The sequence below is a fragment of the Podarcis erhardii genome (assembly GCF_964252035.2).
Source record: "Podarcis erhardii genome assembly, chromosome: 6".
NCBI lineage: Eukaryota > Metazoa > Chordata > Lepidosauria > Squamata > Lacertidae > Podarcis > Podarcis erhardii.
The window spans coordinates 14150808-14166556 of record NC_138510.1 but is presented as its reverse complement, the minus strand read 5'-3'; the positions used below and the strand labels follow the sequence as shown (position 1 = coordinate 14166556).

Below are 15749 nucleotides of genomic sequence, written 5' to 3'. Positions count from 1 at the left end.
AGAGCAATGGGAGCTCACCCCGTTGCGAGGATTCAAACCGCCGACCTTCCGATCAGCAAGCCCAAGAGACTCAGTGGTTTAGACCACAGAGCCACCCGCGTCCCTACAAGCAGACTGGCACTGTTAAACACAACCCTTTAACTGGAGATGTTAGGGATCATTGAGATATAACTCCACTCTATTTTTTTTGTAGTGTTAAAGCAACAGCTTTGGATGGTGGAAATGTTCCAGTACTCATCAGAATTACTTATCCCCAGTCTTAATTATAAATTGACCCTCCACCTCCTGCGGACCTACCTCATAACCGCTGATGGTAATTTTGACAGAGACGCCCAAAGGCTGGTTAGTTACTCCTGCCACTGATTTGACCAGTGACATAAGAAGCAGTGGGAACCACACAATGCAGATGAGCACAAAGACAATGAAGCCTCCCATCCCGTATTTCACAAGCAATTTCTTCTTCTGCCCAGGAGGCTGGGGGTATTTCTGCAAAATGGAGAATGGGAACAAAGCTGTGTGTATACTCCACTGATATTTTTTTTTTTTTTAAACCCCTCCAATCTGTGCATCAAGGTAGGACAAACTCAGCATTCTGAAAAACAGAATTCCAAGCATTTGCTTAATTTGCATATTTGACTATCCTACATATATTCCACTCAGGGCCAGCCTTTTGGCGCTTGAGGCAAATCACAAAATAATAATAATAAGAGTTTAGATTTGATATCCCGCTTTATCACTACCCGAAGTAGTCTCAAAGCGGCTAACGTTCTCCTTTCCTTTCCTCCTCCACAACAAACACTCTGTGAGGTGAGTGGGGCTGAGAGACTTCAGAGAAGTGTGACTGGCCCAAGGTCACCCAGCAGCTACATGTGGAGGAGCGGAGACGCGAACCCGGTTCACCAGATTACAAGTCTACCGCTCTTAACCACTACACCACACTGGCTTCTAACACCTCCCTCTCCACCAGGGAAAAGGGAGGGAGTGATAATCTATACCAGGAACAAGGAGGAAATAATTATCTACACTGGGATGTGCTGACCCTTTGAATCCTGCCACCTGAGGCGGTCAGCTCACCTTGCCTCATATCTTTAGGTGCCAGACAAAAGCATTTCTCTTTGGCTTGGGCTGGTTCACATTCAATGTCCTTTTACATGTGTTTTTGTGAGAGGGAGTTACTGTGGGCCACATGCATTTTCAAAATATGAGCAGAGAAGTGTAGGCCACATTCCACCACAGAGTTAGGCACACTTAAACTTGTTGACTTGTGCAGCCAGACAAGAGATTCACCCCAGTCATTGCTCCTGATAGACCACCCAGAGTCATCTTGATTGGCGGGGCTAATGGTAAACCTTAAGCAACAGGACTCACTTTCTCAGATTCTCTCCAACATTTCAGGATGAAAATGTTAGCATAGATATCCTCCACACAGATCCAGCTGGAGAGGCTGAGTGTGGTGTCGGTCCAAACCCAGTCCATGGCAGCCCTCAGTTCTGTCAAAAACGGTATCAGGCGAAAGCTGCACAGAGGAGGAGAAAGGTGGCTAGTTAATGGGGCAATAAGGACCCAAAACAGTCAAAGCCTGTCTACAAAAAAAGGCTTCCCCAGTATTGTAAGAGTGATACATATTCTCGAACTCTGATGCCCTTTTGTTGGCATCCATCTGTCTCGAGAGACAATGGAGTGTGAAGTCCTCAGTTGGAGAATCACGGCACCTGCTGTGGCTGTAGAGACCAGTAACTCATAACTGCTGCCTCCTGCATTGCTTTTGCTGTCTTAGCAGCACTGAAGTGACCTCTCCGGGACTGAAACCAGCTTGGCTGCAGGAGTTGCCAGAAGGTGGTATACAAGGAACCATCCAACTGTCTTAGGGACTCCACTCTGGATTCCTGAAGGGTTTTCTTCTTCTCCTGAAGGTATCTCAGAAGGTAGCAGAGGTTAAGGACCAGAGTTTTCCTTCTCCAGGAGGACTACCTTCCCAGGTTGATGAGCCCCATCTGCCCCTCTCTTCCCTCCACAGCACATGCAGAAACCACCTCCTTGACCGTTGTACCCACTCTTCGTCTCGTCCACTTAATCCACTAGAGCTTTGTCCCTACCCTAACTCACTGAGGATTTGTGACTCATCTGCTACCCTCACCTGGTTTAGCCAACCAGTCGAAGCCGTTTCCCGGGGTGTGGCCGCTACGGTACACTGACAGCTTCTAGGAGCCACAGGTGAGATCCGAGTGCAGGGTGGGGACCCAAAGTTGACAAACAATCCAGGAAGGAGCACAGCGCTTTCCCCTACATATTATACCCACTTCAGAAGTCAGGGAAACCCTTTGGCATTGCATAAAAGCCCAACTGTGTCCTAGTCAATGGGGCGATTAAGACCATTGTGCATCTGCTGTAGCCTAGTGGTGGCCAAATTGAGAGAGGGGCTCTAAAAGGCGTTTGGACCAACTTGTGGAGGGCAAGGATATCGGTAGAGACTAGTAAGCATAGCTATATGCCACCTCCAAGATTAGAGGCACCAAGCAAACGCTGCACATGGAAACACTAGGCAGATATTGTGTGTGTGTGTGTGTGTGTGTGTGTGTGTGTGTGATACACAACCTGCTCCCCTCCTTTCTAATGTGCAAACTGCTTCACACTTCTCATTCCAGCCTCTTCTATGCAGGAATGGAGGAATCCCAACTTGCCTAAGGCCACCCAATAATGTTTACAGCCAAGCAGCTGCTGGAACACACAACTTCAGGAGATATCTCAAGCCAGCATCTGCCTCCTACCTTCCTGCCCTCTAAGCAGGTTACATTACTCTGAAAAAACTTGTAACAATTATTACAACGAAAGTTTTTTCCTAATTTTTACCATTACGTAACTTTAGGCACCAGGCAAAAACATTCCTACTTCGTCAGGCTATGGCCTTTTTACGTGGGTGAGATGTTTCAATCTAGTTTTTTTCTAAAAAAATAATTGCTTTTTCGATTTTTATAAATGTTAGTTTATTGAATGTTTGTGTTTATTTGAGGGGCTGTGGCAAAAAAGCAACTAATATAATAATAAAAATAAAATTTCTTACACAAAATATAGTAAATTGATAATTTTGTTTCAAGTAACTCAGTGTGAGACTCTAAGGACCTCTTTTACCTTACAATTCTGTTTCCTATGTATGCTATTTCTATATTTATAGAACCCCTGAGGAATTATTTGTTCCAGCACAGGCCTGCAATAAATCTTCCTTCAAGCACCTGGAGATTTCCACCCACCCACCGCCCCCTTTCCCCCCCTGTCAGCCGTTCTTTCTTGCTTTTGTGATTGGCTTGTTAACATAATGGCTCGCGTTTCATGGGGATATTATTAGGTTTCTCTGCCCTCCTTTATAAAAGTGCTGCTTACCCTTGGAATAAGAAGAGGTTTATGCAATTGTAGCTCTTAGTCAGAACATTGCCCAAGACCCGTTCGGGGTAACCGCATTTGATCTGATAAGCCGACAAACCAAAATAGACACACTTGACCAAATACCACAGCTGAGCCACCGGATTCCTGTTAAACCTCCTGCAAGTAAACAAGAGAGATGTTCCAATCTCCATCTTTAACAACTATGACTAGTTAGAAGAAAGATTTCTCTCAGTACATGGCCCTCTTTGAACTCCACAGGCAAACGCAGCAGCTAGGGATGTAAGGAGGAAGAGATTTCCACCCCGTGCTGTGCTTGCCGCAGTCAGCGCTGCTTCCGTACTGCTACAGTCCGGCTTCCGCTGACACCTACCTTATGCATCTTGCTATCCGCTATGCCCCAAATGTAATTGATTGCATACTTAATTTCAATGCATTTCAATGTAAAGGAAACCTCAAAAACAATGCAGAAAATAGTGCGGTAACTTTGGTAACGTTCACAGGCTATAAAAACAGAACAATGGCCAATACCACTTATATCTGATCACACGATTTCCATCCCTGATCTTGGCCAAATATGCAAATTGTGCCAAATTCTACTCCCATTTCCCTTTCCAGCAGAATTCTAAAGCATTCCCAATTGCAGTCTAGGCTGAGCATGCAGAGACATCTTGAAAAAGTAGTAAACATCGGCTGTGTGTGTGTCTTATGTGTGAAGGGGAAGGACTAAGCAGCAACACATTCATTGCAATTCAAAGGAAATGCAATGCAAATAGGGGGTGGAGATGAAATTATCTACATATCATTTGTGAAATGAAAGCAGCAATAGCAGTGAATACTGATCTCATTTGCTGGGTTGATTTCTGATCTGGACATGGGACAAATAAGCAAACATGGATGCTTTAGTTGAGATTCTTGCACGACCCTCTGGGCCCGTTTGAACTCTACAACTCTATGATTCTATTATTAGCAATTTCTGCTCTAGTTTCTGTTTTTGTTGGAATTCTCTGGCATCTTTCATTGTCATACCTTTCCGTTACTCCAGGCAAGATGAAGAACATCCAAAAATGGATGCCAAAGACAAGTAACACCTGAAAAACACATTTCCCAAACATGCTCTTTCTCAGGTAGATGGCACGGTCAACTATCATCGTCCCAAATTGCACCAACAGCATCACCAGGAAAGCTTCAGGCACCTGGTCTTCTGAAAGGGACTCTGTGATGTCGGCGGCTGCCGAGTGTTTCTGAAACAAATTAAAAGCATACGTTGATAACATGCAGGTGTGAAGAAAAGGAACAAGCCTAGACTTCCAGTCAGAGTCTATGGGCAGATCAACACTACAAAGCTATTATTGTTTATTGAATTTATAAACTACTTTGCTACTATAGCAAAGTTGTGAAATTTTAAAAAAATCCTCTATTTTCTTGTCCAATCCAATACTTACAGGACATAACTAAAACAGACGCAAGTCATAACCACAAAGTCAAGGGGAGAATATACATCAGGAGGCTGAGTTTGGTCAGAATCAAGTACAGCTGTACCTTGGAAGTCGAACGGAATCCGTTCTGGAAGTCCGTTCAACTACCAAAATGTTAGAATACCAAAGCACGCAGCCCCGTTGGATGTTTGGCTTTCAAAAATAGTTTGCAAACTGGAACAGACACTTCTGGGTTTGCGAGGTTCGGGAGCCAAAACGTTTGGGAACTAAGCTGTTCGACTTCCAAGGTATGACTGTATGTATATACATTTCCAGAGTTATCACTAAATACAGTGGTACCTCGGGTTAAGTACTTAATTTGTTCCGGGGGTCCGTACTTAACCTGAAACTGTTCTTAACCTGAAGCACCACTTTAGCTAATGGGGCCTCCCGCTGCTGCTGCATGATTTCTGTTCTCATCCTGAAGCAAAGTTCTTAACCTGAAGCACTATTTCTGTGTTAGCGGAGTCTGTAACCTGAAGCGTATGTAACCTGAAGCGTATGTAACCCGAGGTACCACGGTACATCACTTCTAGTAAATGAGTCCCCATAGCCACTAGAGGGCCGTGAAAATTTGTGTCCCAGGCTTTTTAGACTCGTCTACCCATATACTATCTGAAACCAAAGGGGCACATTGCTTGGCAGATGTGAAATATATTGGCATCATTTTCCGCTCTCCTACCCCACTATAGCTTCCACACTTTCAAACAGATTAGCAGAACAGATTCAAGCCTCCTTAAGAGTATGGTGTCAAATACCTCCTTGGTTCGGGAACATGAAAAGCAATAACAAAGTGCTTTTGAGTATGAACGATCACAGAACTTTAGTGTGGCAGCTAAAGAAATTTTTGAACTTCCTGCCTATTGATATCGAGAAGGCACCTTCACTGTATTTAGCACCCGCTAAAAACATTCTAGGGACGCGGGTGGCACTATGGGTTAAACCACCAAGCCTAGGACTTGCCGATCAGAAGGTGGGCGGTTCGAATCCCCGCGACGGGGTGAGCTCCCGTTGCTCGGTCCCTGCTCCTGCCAACTTAGCAGTTCAAAAGCACGTCAAAGTGCAAGTAGATAAATAGGTACCGCTCCTGCGGAAAGGTAAATGGTGTTTCCGTGCACTGCTCTGGTTCACCAGAAGCGGCTTAGTCATGCTGGCCACATGACCTGGAAGCTGTACGCCGGCTCCCTCGGCCGATATAGCGGGATGAGCGCCACAACCCAAGAGTTGGCCACGACTGGACCTAACGGTCAGGGGTCCCTTTACCTTTACTTAAAAACATTCTTGTTTAGACAAGCCTACCTAGAAAAAAAAATGATGTGAATTTTGACTTTCTGCATGTTTTAAACTATTGCTGCAAATCTTTCTTAATTTTATGGCTTTATCTTTTGGTAAACTGCTTTGAGGTTTGTTTGGGTTTTTTTAAAAAAAAAATTACAATCAAGTGGCGTGTAAATTTTAGGAAATAAATAAATACAACAAATAACTCCTACACATCAGGCATTGTGGAGGAGTGGCTTCAAGCCAATTGGCAAACATTCAAGGCACCTGTTGCTTTAGTAATTAGCAAGGCGAGCTGATACTTACACCGAAAGCCCAGTAGCCAAAGATGACAATAATAAAATTAATCACATCAACCAGGAACATGAGTGCATAAACGTCACAGATTAGGCTGCACTCTGGATGAATAATGTCGTAGAAGAATTGCCTTATGGGCCGGTATATCTGAAGAGCGCTGCAAGTGAAAATTTATCTAGGTTAGTCCAGTTGAAAAGGAGAGTCGTGTTTTTCAAAAGGGTCACTTACTTTCTGAAAGCTCAGTGGAATGTATGCCGCATGTCTAGCAACAAAGAGTTCGGCTTTATTCGTGAATCATCCACCGTAGCTCATAAGAACCTGGTCACATCCATAGCATACTTTTAAAATCTCTCTTCTACCACTTTAAGGGCTCCCCGCACCACGCAAAAATCTTCAGAAATGCATCTTGTTAAGGAAGTCCTAACAGCACCCTTAACAAATTGCATTGAGGTGAAGTCGTGACTCTTATAGTGCTACGAGCGGGCTTTAGAAGTACAGCGTTGTTGCTGTGACCGCAGTGTCACACACCCATAAAGCTCTAGGGCTGAAAGGAGAATCCTTTAGTCACAAATATTCCCAAGAGAAAGCATGTCAAGCACTTTCACAAACTTTTTGGACCTGCTTCGTCTCTAAATACCCGTATTCACAGAGACTCTTGAGAGTCCCATGGACTGCAAGAAGATCAAACCTCTCCATTCTGAAGGAAATCAGCCCTGAGTGCTCACTGGAAGGACAGATCCTGAAGCTGAGGCTCCAATACTTTGGCCACCTCATGAGAGGAGAAGACTCCCTGGAAAAGACCCTGATGTTGGGAAAGATGGAGGGCACAAGGAGAAGGGGACGACAGAGGACAAGATGGCTGGATAGTGTTCTCGAAGCTACCAGCATGAGTTTGACCAAACTGCGGGAGGCAGTGGAAGACACTGGCGTGCTCTGGTCCATGGGGTCACGAAGAGTCGGACACGACTAAATGACTAAACAACAACAACATTCACAGAGTACCGAAAGATAGCCTTTTAAATATAACCAACTACGTGGAATTTAACATTGTGCTGTTCCAATCATTCATCTGTGCGGACATTGCAGCTTTGCAGATGGAACAAACCTCCCCCTACTCTTCCCTTTGTTCCCTGTTCTGGGGGCTCTCCCACCCCCTGAGCCAATTTTGCAGGCACTGGGTCGGGGGTGGAAAGCCCCATTACACTTCCTCAACCAATATGTGAACCGAAGCGCAGCTGTCCTGTGAAAGTCACACTACTCCAAATTTTGCAATGTGCACATATACAAGGGGAACCGAAGTGCACATATACAAGGGGAAGTGCACATATACAAGGGGAAGTATATAAATAAAAATGTATATACTCATGGATGCCACACCCGCAGAGTGCATTATATTAGGGAACACTGCCTGGGAAAATGTCTTCCTATGTCAACATTGAATACAAAAGTATTAAACAGGAAATTTGCACTATAACGCTGATGAATTTTCACAAGGATTTCTTTTTTTAAAAAGCTAAATGTTGCAGATTGCTGCAGAAATGTGGACAACTGAATTCATGACTAGGAAAATGAGAAACTGAGAGAACCACAATTGACAGTTGCAGCCACTGCATAGCTTTGCCTCACATTGGCTCTGGCGCCACCTACTGTTGACCTCCTGGCTCTACACATCCCAAAGGGCACCAGCCACCATTAACACACAGATGTCAGCAGCACAGTCTATTACAGGGAGTGGAAGGTCCATTGATGACACCCGTATTCCCACCCACCCACCATCTTGCCCCCAGCTCTGTTCATTCATGTTGCAACATCTCACTTTTTAAATAGATTTTTTAAAAATAAAAATAAAATCCCAATTTACATTTTAACCAGCAGCTTCTTTGCCTTCATCATCTGCCGTTTCATTGCTGCTTTAGTAAGTCTCTTCCCGCCAGTGGTTTTTTTCCTGAAAAGGCTCCATTTCTTCTTGGCTTCCTCCAGAGTTTTGTCTGCCAAAAAGGAAAGTTAATCACAGCTCTCTATCTGGGAAGCATTCGTTTCACAAGAGCAATACCTCATTTTAGGCTCTCACCAACTCATGTGGGGTCCGTCCGCAAAACACAAAACACTTGATCCGCCACCAACTCAGTCACGTTATCCGTGCCGCATCACTTCCAGTGACCTCTGCATAATATTAAAATGGAAGCTCTTCTGCCAATTTCTCCCCCAGAGGTCCCCACCCTCCCAAATGCTGGCACCGCAACAGTTTAATGAACACAGGGAGGTCAAGTTTTCTGTTTCGTATGTGTAAAAGAAGTTCAGAGAAACAGGGAAGAAAAGGGTGGATGGCCAATCAGCCGTAAAAGGAGGAGGAGGAGGTGGAGCAGGAACACAACAGACACAAACAATCCATTGAAAGAGCCCAAGAACATAGAAAGTTGCCTCATCTAGAGTCCATTAGCTCAGTATTTTTTTCCAAACTTTTTCCTCTTGGCCACACTTTTGGAATAAAATTTTGCTCACCAAATTTTTTTACTGATAAGAAATGCATGGGGAAACCAAAAGAAACAACTCAAGCAGTGTTTGATTTATATAACACAGAACACAACTACCTTCATTAACACTCCTGGAGGGACTTAGGTATCTAGAAGAATAGTTTCCTCCCGATCCAGATGGACGTTCCTTCAGATGGCCCCTGTGCCTTTTCTTCTTTTGCCTCCCTGCCAGGTTCTTTTCTTTAGCGTCTGGTATACTGACACCTTTGGAATCCCAAAGTCCATAGCACTGTAGAATGCAGTACAGTGAAACACATCAGTGAAACACAGGGACCACGGACTGCTTGAGGAAGCAAGAGACGGTGACAGAGAGATTAGCAGAGAGTTGCTTGAGACTGAGGCCTGAGGCCCCTCAACAGAGTCCTCTCTGGAGGTGTCTCAATGTTTATTTATTACAGTGGTACCTCGGGTTACATACTCTTCAGGTTACATACGCTTCAGGTTACACATTCTGGGTTAGTGAACCCAGAAATAGTGCTTCAGGTTAAGAACTTTGCTTCAGGATAAGACCAGAAATCAGGCTCCAGCGGCGCGGCAGCAGGAGGAGGCCCCATTAGCTAAAGTGGTACCTCAGGTTAAGAACAGTTTCAGGTTAACACACCTCTGGAACGAATTAAGTTCTTAACCTGAGGTACCACTGTATTACTTTTGTATCCTACCTTTCCTCTGAAGTATTCAAGGTTCATCCCCACAACAACAACAACAACAACAACCCTCTTAGGTTAGCAGGGAGGATCCCCAAGAACACCAATATTTCAGGGCTCATGCCAGCGTAAGTGTCAGGAGGTCCTACACATGAGTAGGAGTCTGCCAGACTGGCATGTTCTCTCCCTCCTGGTCATTCTTTTGGGAGATTCAAAATCTTTCTCCAGCCCGAATATCACAGTGACTGATACCAAGAGGCATCAGCACACTTCAGGATCAGTAGAGTATAGCCAGTCAGCATTCAGGCTCAGTAGCGCAGCAATTTGGCTAAACTACGTTTATTTACATATACACACTTAGAGCATCGTAACTCAGCTCCTTCCTCTTCAGCATCAGACAGCAAAGAGAAAGAACAAAGGACAAAAATCCTACATCACGGAAACACAGTAATAAAATATCCTGTCTCCGTCACTTCCCACAATGTGGAATGAAAACATACACCATCATGTGATAAAAACAATCCCATGACTGCAACACAGGGAATGCATCCTAACAGTACGATCTGCCAGTATTGATACAGTCAGCTGAGCTGGGATGAGGGAGTTACACTGGCGTATCTCTGATTGAGCCAGGAGATCCACTCATCCAAGTGGATCTTGGGTTTGGATAGCCCCCTTGCCTACCCATGCTGCCATCAGAATCCAACCTTTCAATGGAAATAAACATAAGTGGCAAGATAATACTACAGTGCTACCTTGGAAGTCGAACAGAATCCGTTCTGGAAGTCCTTTCAACTTCCAAAACATTTGGAAACCAAGTTGCGGCTTTCAATTGGCTGCAGAAAGCTCCTGCAGCCAATCGGAAGCTATGGAGGCCCCATCAGACGTTTGGGTTCCAAAGAACGTTTGCAAACTGGAACACTCACTTCTGGGTTTGCGATGTTTGGGAGCTAAAACATCCAAGTACCAATGCGTTTGACAACCAAGGTAAGACTGTAATAATATAGAAATGTGAACCACTGAATTTAAGACTGGAAAATGAGAAGCCGAGAGAAATAAAAACTGATGAATTTTGCCCATCCCTACTTATGATGAATCCTCCCTTGAATAAAGAGTCCGTGCTCTAAAATAGCTCCATAAAAGAATGGATAGTGTTACCTTCAGGATATACCTGTGGAAGAACAAGGCCAGCAGTTGAACCAGATCAAAGTGTACGTAGCCATCCTTCTTCTCGATCCCAGCAATATTGGGCAAAGCAAGCGGCTCTTCTGCGTAGACCCCACAATAGGCCTTGGTGGTCCAAGGAAAGAATCCAAACTGAGAAAAGTATTTGACCACAACTGTTACCTGGCAAGGAAAGGAAAGTGCACAGTCCTCAAAGATGCTGGATTCCACAGGCAAAGGGCTGGGAACACAATCCAATTTGATTATGAGAAATCGACCCCCTGCATTTATCCCATTTATTTGACAATTTCATTTCCAGAAAAGTTCCGCAGAAATTGTATGAGGCCCAGATAACATGTTCAACATGTGCCCTTGCCAGTGTGGTGTAGTGGTTAAGAGTAGTGGACTCGTAATCTGGTGAACCGGGTTCGTGTCCCCGCTCCTCCACATGCAGCTGCTAGTCACACTCTCTGAAATCTCTCAGCCTCACTCACCTCACAGAGTGTTTGTTGTGGGGAAGGAAGGGAAAAGGAGATTGTTAGCTGCTTTGAGACTCCTTAAAGGGAGTGAAAGGCGGGATATCAAATCCAAACTACTACTACTCTTCTTCTTCTTCTTCTTCTTCTTCTTCTTCTTCTTCTTCTTCTCCTCCTCCTCCTCCTCCTCCTCCTCCTCCTCCTCCTCCTCCTCCTGGATTCAGCTGTGATATATAAGTTTCTGCTCTATCTGTTTGACACAGGGCATGCTGGATGCCCTTAAACAAATTTATTTCCCAATGCCTTCAGCAGGGATACAAAAGCCCAAGCACCTGGGTCCCATCAATCAAGGTGCCTAGATTGAGGAAGAGGGTTGGAATAAGGTTTCCCATCCTCCCTTATGTGGCAGAGTGGGTTGCCAGGTTGCCATCCTCTCCTATATATCAGGAAAGGGGAACCTCTGAAAGCACAAATGCTGAATTTGCTTCTGGACAACATACCAGTGATGGTAGGAGCTAGTGGGTAGAGCAACAAATGTAAATATTATCTTAGTACAGAGGGCCAGACAGAGATGCTTAGAGAACCACAATTGACCCCCAGAAGCATGGCCTAGCCCCCATTTTTGGTCCCAACCACTGCTGACATGAATCTCTTGGAAAGTGGACACCAAAGGATGATGAGCCTGAGGCTCAAAAAGGTTCCTTGTGCTGTCCTATAATATCCTTTGTTCCTAGTTGCAACAAGTAGCTCTTCAATGGAGGAAAAAATTGTTAAGTATAATTGTTTAATTGTACATTGAAATGGAAAATGACTCTGTTCCATTGAAATTCAATTGAAGCTAAGAAGAGCTCTCTGAGTGTCTAATGGGTTGATAATTAACTTAGAATGTTTATCTGCTACTTTCTTATGTAGTATTTAACCTTAGATCACATGGTACGGTTATTCAGTTGCAAATCTCCATTTTGAAGGAGTGGCCCTTTGTTCTCAGTCACCAGAGAAAAATGGTGTGCAAATGAGTCTGTCCTGGAGAAAACAGCCTCAGGCTGGAATGCAGGCTAATGGAGTCTATGTCTGGAGAGAAATACACTTGATTTCAGGACTGTTTGGAGTAATTTGATATTTTTAAGAAGCTGGACCTGTGCATGGACAAGCACATGATTTTATGCAACTATTTGGATGTATCATTATTATTATTTTATGCTCTGTTTGAATAAAGTTGTGTTAGTAAAGCTTTGGAAACATATTTTAGTCTGGACAATTTTTATTCTAAGATGACCCGGTTTTTATTCACCCTATGACTTCAAGCTGCACAATATTAATATCTGCAGTTGGGTTCCCAAGTCAGAGGCTAAAACTTCTAGGAAGACTAGCAGAACAACACACAGATGAGAATATCACTCAGCCATATATGCAGGACCTACTGAACACTCACCTCAGTGTAAATGATGGCTGTCATCCAGAAGAATTTTGTAGGCCTTGGAATAGACAGCATGGCCCACAGAAATATCAGGATAGGTAGAACCAAAGTGAGGATGGATGCGGAGACCATGTGGTTTAGAATGATCACAAAATAACACAGCATTTCTGACTTAGACACCATAGCATTGTACAAAGCAACTCCCAGCTTCAGGGGCCTGGGAAGGCTCTGGTAGAACTTATCTGACTGCTCCAGCTCATTGTCATGAAATACCCTGTATGACATAAACAGACAAAAAATGAAATGTAGATTATTTCCATTTGTTGAAAAAGGCATGTCCACTGGCTTGTACATTTTAGAACTAGTTGCGCAGTTAGATTAGACTGGGGAAGAATATAAAACAGATTTCCCCAACCTGGTGTCTTGGCCTGCAGCTGCTATCAGCTATCCTGGCTGGGGCTCATAGGAGTTGTACTCCAAAATATTTGATAGCCATCTTCAAATATCTAAAGGGGAATCATATGGAGGATGGAACAAGCTTGTTTGCTCCTGCTGCAGATGGTAGGACCCAAACTGATGGATTCAAATAATAATTTATTTATACCCCGCCCATCTGGCTGGGCCTCCCCAGCCACTCTGGGTGGCTTCCAACCAAATATTAAAATACAGTAATACATCAAACATTAAAAGCTTCCCTAAACAGGGCTGCCTTCAGGTGTCTTCTAAAAGGTTGGTAGTTGTTCTCTCTGACATCTGGTGGGAGAGTGTTCCGCAGGGTGGGTGCCACTACCGAGAAGGCCCTCTGCCTGGTTCCCTGTAACCTCACTTCTCGCAGTGAGGGAACCACCAGGAGGCTCTCAGCACTGGACCTCAGGCAGAATGATTGGGGCGGAGACGCTCCTTCAGATATACTGGACTGAGGCCAGTAACAAGAAAGGAGCTTCTGAATGCACATCAGGAAGAACTTTCTGACAGTAAGAGCTGCTCAACAGTGGAAAGGACTCCTTTGGAAGGTGGTAGACTCTCTTTCAGTGGTGGTTTTTAAGCAGAGGTTGGGTGGCCATCTGCCATGGATGCTTTAGCCAAGATTCCTGCATAGCAGGGGGTTGGACTGGATGACCCTCGAGGTCCCTTCCAACTCTACAATTCTACGATTCTATGATATCAAAGGCGCCAGGTTGGAGAAGACGGATATAAATTATTCATGAAGGTATATATATACCTGTTCATTTATCATATTGTAGTTATTACATGGCACAAAATATTTAAAAGCTCAAATCCCACATTAACAAAGAGCATGCACTAGATAAAGCAAATCATTTACGATCTTGGGAACGGGGTTTGCCCAATCCACATTTCTGGAAGCAATGTCCCCTAATATGAAGTACTTTTGCATGCTATTTTCACTGACACATGCATTTTTATTCATGCTTTCCCCTAGCACACACATTTGGTTTTTTACACATTACTTGGCTGAAGAACTGCTTTGCACAACCGATGTGAGTTGCAGCTGCATTTCAGTTCGTGAAATGCTTCAGGAAGTGCAAATTAGGCAGGTTTCCCTTTTTAAACACAAACTGAGCTGAAATTTCCCCGTCCCTAGTTGCAAATCTAGCAAAATCTGGATAGCCACAGGTTCCCCACCGCTCCAGTATACTCAATTAGTTGATGCTTAATTGCAATAAGCTTCTTGCCTGTTCAGGAGCCATTCACTGGCTGTCATTGTAGCAGGAACATTGCTCGATGGCAATGCACCTGATTCTTCACTTCTCACAAATAGGGAATGTGTAGATCCTTCCATTACTGATGAAGAGGAGCCCCAGCTGGGAAATTCTGTACAGGAAGATGCTGAAGTGAGCCCTTGCGGGTGGGGCCCATTGTGGCTCCCTTCTTCCACCTTCTCATTTCCAGTCACACCCCTGGAAGCATCGCTGGATCTCCTGCTCCCCAAAGGCAGAAATCATCAACATCCAAGTCAGTAAGGTCCCACCTGCACTAGACATTTAAAGCACTCTTACACCACTTTAAACAGCAATGGCTTCCCTCCTGGAAACTCTAGTTTGTCAAGGGTGCTGAGCGTTGTTAGGAGACCCTAAAGCTATGTTTTTCCCAGTAGTGATGTGTGGAAGTGAGAGCTGGACCATAAAGAAGGCTGATCGCCGAAAAATTTATGCTTTTGAATTATGGAGCTGGAGGAGACTCTTGAGAGTCCCGTGGACTGCAAGAAGATCAAACCTCTCCATTCTGAAGGAAATCAGCCCTGAGTGCTCACTGGAAGGACAGATCCTGAAGCTGAGGCTCCAGTACTTTGGCCACCTCATGAGAAGAGAAGACTCTCTGGAAAAGACCCTGATGTTGGGAAAGATGGAGGGCACAAGGAGAAGGGGACCACAGAGGACGAGATGGTTGGACAGTGTTCTCAAAGCTACTAACATGAGTTTGACCAAACTGCGGGAGGCAGTGGAAGACAGGAGTGCCTGGCGTGCTCTGGTCCATGGGGTCATGAAGAGTCGGACACGACTAAACAACTAAACAACAACATCCCCCTTACAGAGTTCCAGCCCTCAGAGTTCACAACTAAAGACTTCTCTCTACACTCTTGCTGAATAAAGAGAAATGAATAAAGGAAAAGTCACAGCAAGGGAATTTGTTGGGCATTTCCAACAGTCGGCAACAAGTTACTATTCACCTGCGGAGCTGCACGAGGGATGGGTCCACATACTCTCCAAGCGGGCATTGGGGTGACCTGTTCTTACTTTCATTCATCTCTGTTGTTTCAGCTTCACTTTTTCCATCATCTGGTTGAGTTTTCTCCAGGTTATAATACTGAAGGACAATGTCTGCTGAGGCCACTTTTCCCTTAAAAGAAAAAAATGTTAGTTAGTTAGGGCTTACCCATTCTTCCTCTTGCCCTGCTGCTTTCACCTGGGGAAAACTGCTCTTAAGAGCTCATTCAGAGCAAACAGCAATTCAGGTTTTGCATAAAGACCTTGGGTTTTAGAATGACTTAGTATTGTAGCCAACGCTGCTGTTCCGCTAACACAGTACGCTTCTGCTTGCACAATGGAATTTACCTCTCCCTG

At 44.5% G+C, this 15749-nt stretch overlaps 1 protein-coding gene across 1 annotated transcript in view; it reads right to left on the bottom strand.

The window, feature by feature from the left end:
- LOC309344776 (piezo-type mechanosensitive ion channel component 2-like) overlaps positions 1–15749 on the bottom strand; it is a 58892-nt gene that overhangs the window by 5311 nt on the left and 37832 nt on the right. Inside the window, exons 35-45 of the mRNA XM_081867426.1 lie at positions 15356–15525; positions 14361–14606; positions 12682–12940; positions 10768–10956; positions 9023–9194; positions 8293–8419; positions 6441–6588; positions 4408–4622; positions 3379–3537; positions 1369–1516; positions 298–486 (exon numbers count right to left, since the gene is read on the bottom strand). Coding sequence (XP_081723552.1) covers positions 298–486; positions 1369–1516; positions 3379–3537; positions 4408–4622; positions 6441–6588; positions 8293–8419; positions 9023–9194; positions 10768–10956; positions 12682–12940; positions 14361–14606; positions 15356–15525 — 2022 coding nt within the window. The remainder of the gene's footprint in view (positions 1–297; positions 487–1368; positions 1517–3378; positions 3538–4407; positions 4623–6440; positions 6589–8292; positions 8420–9022; positions 9195–10767; positions 10957–12681; positions 12941–14360; positions 14607–15355; positions 15526–15749) is intronic.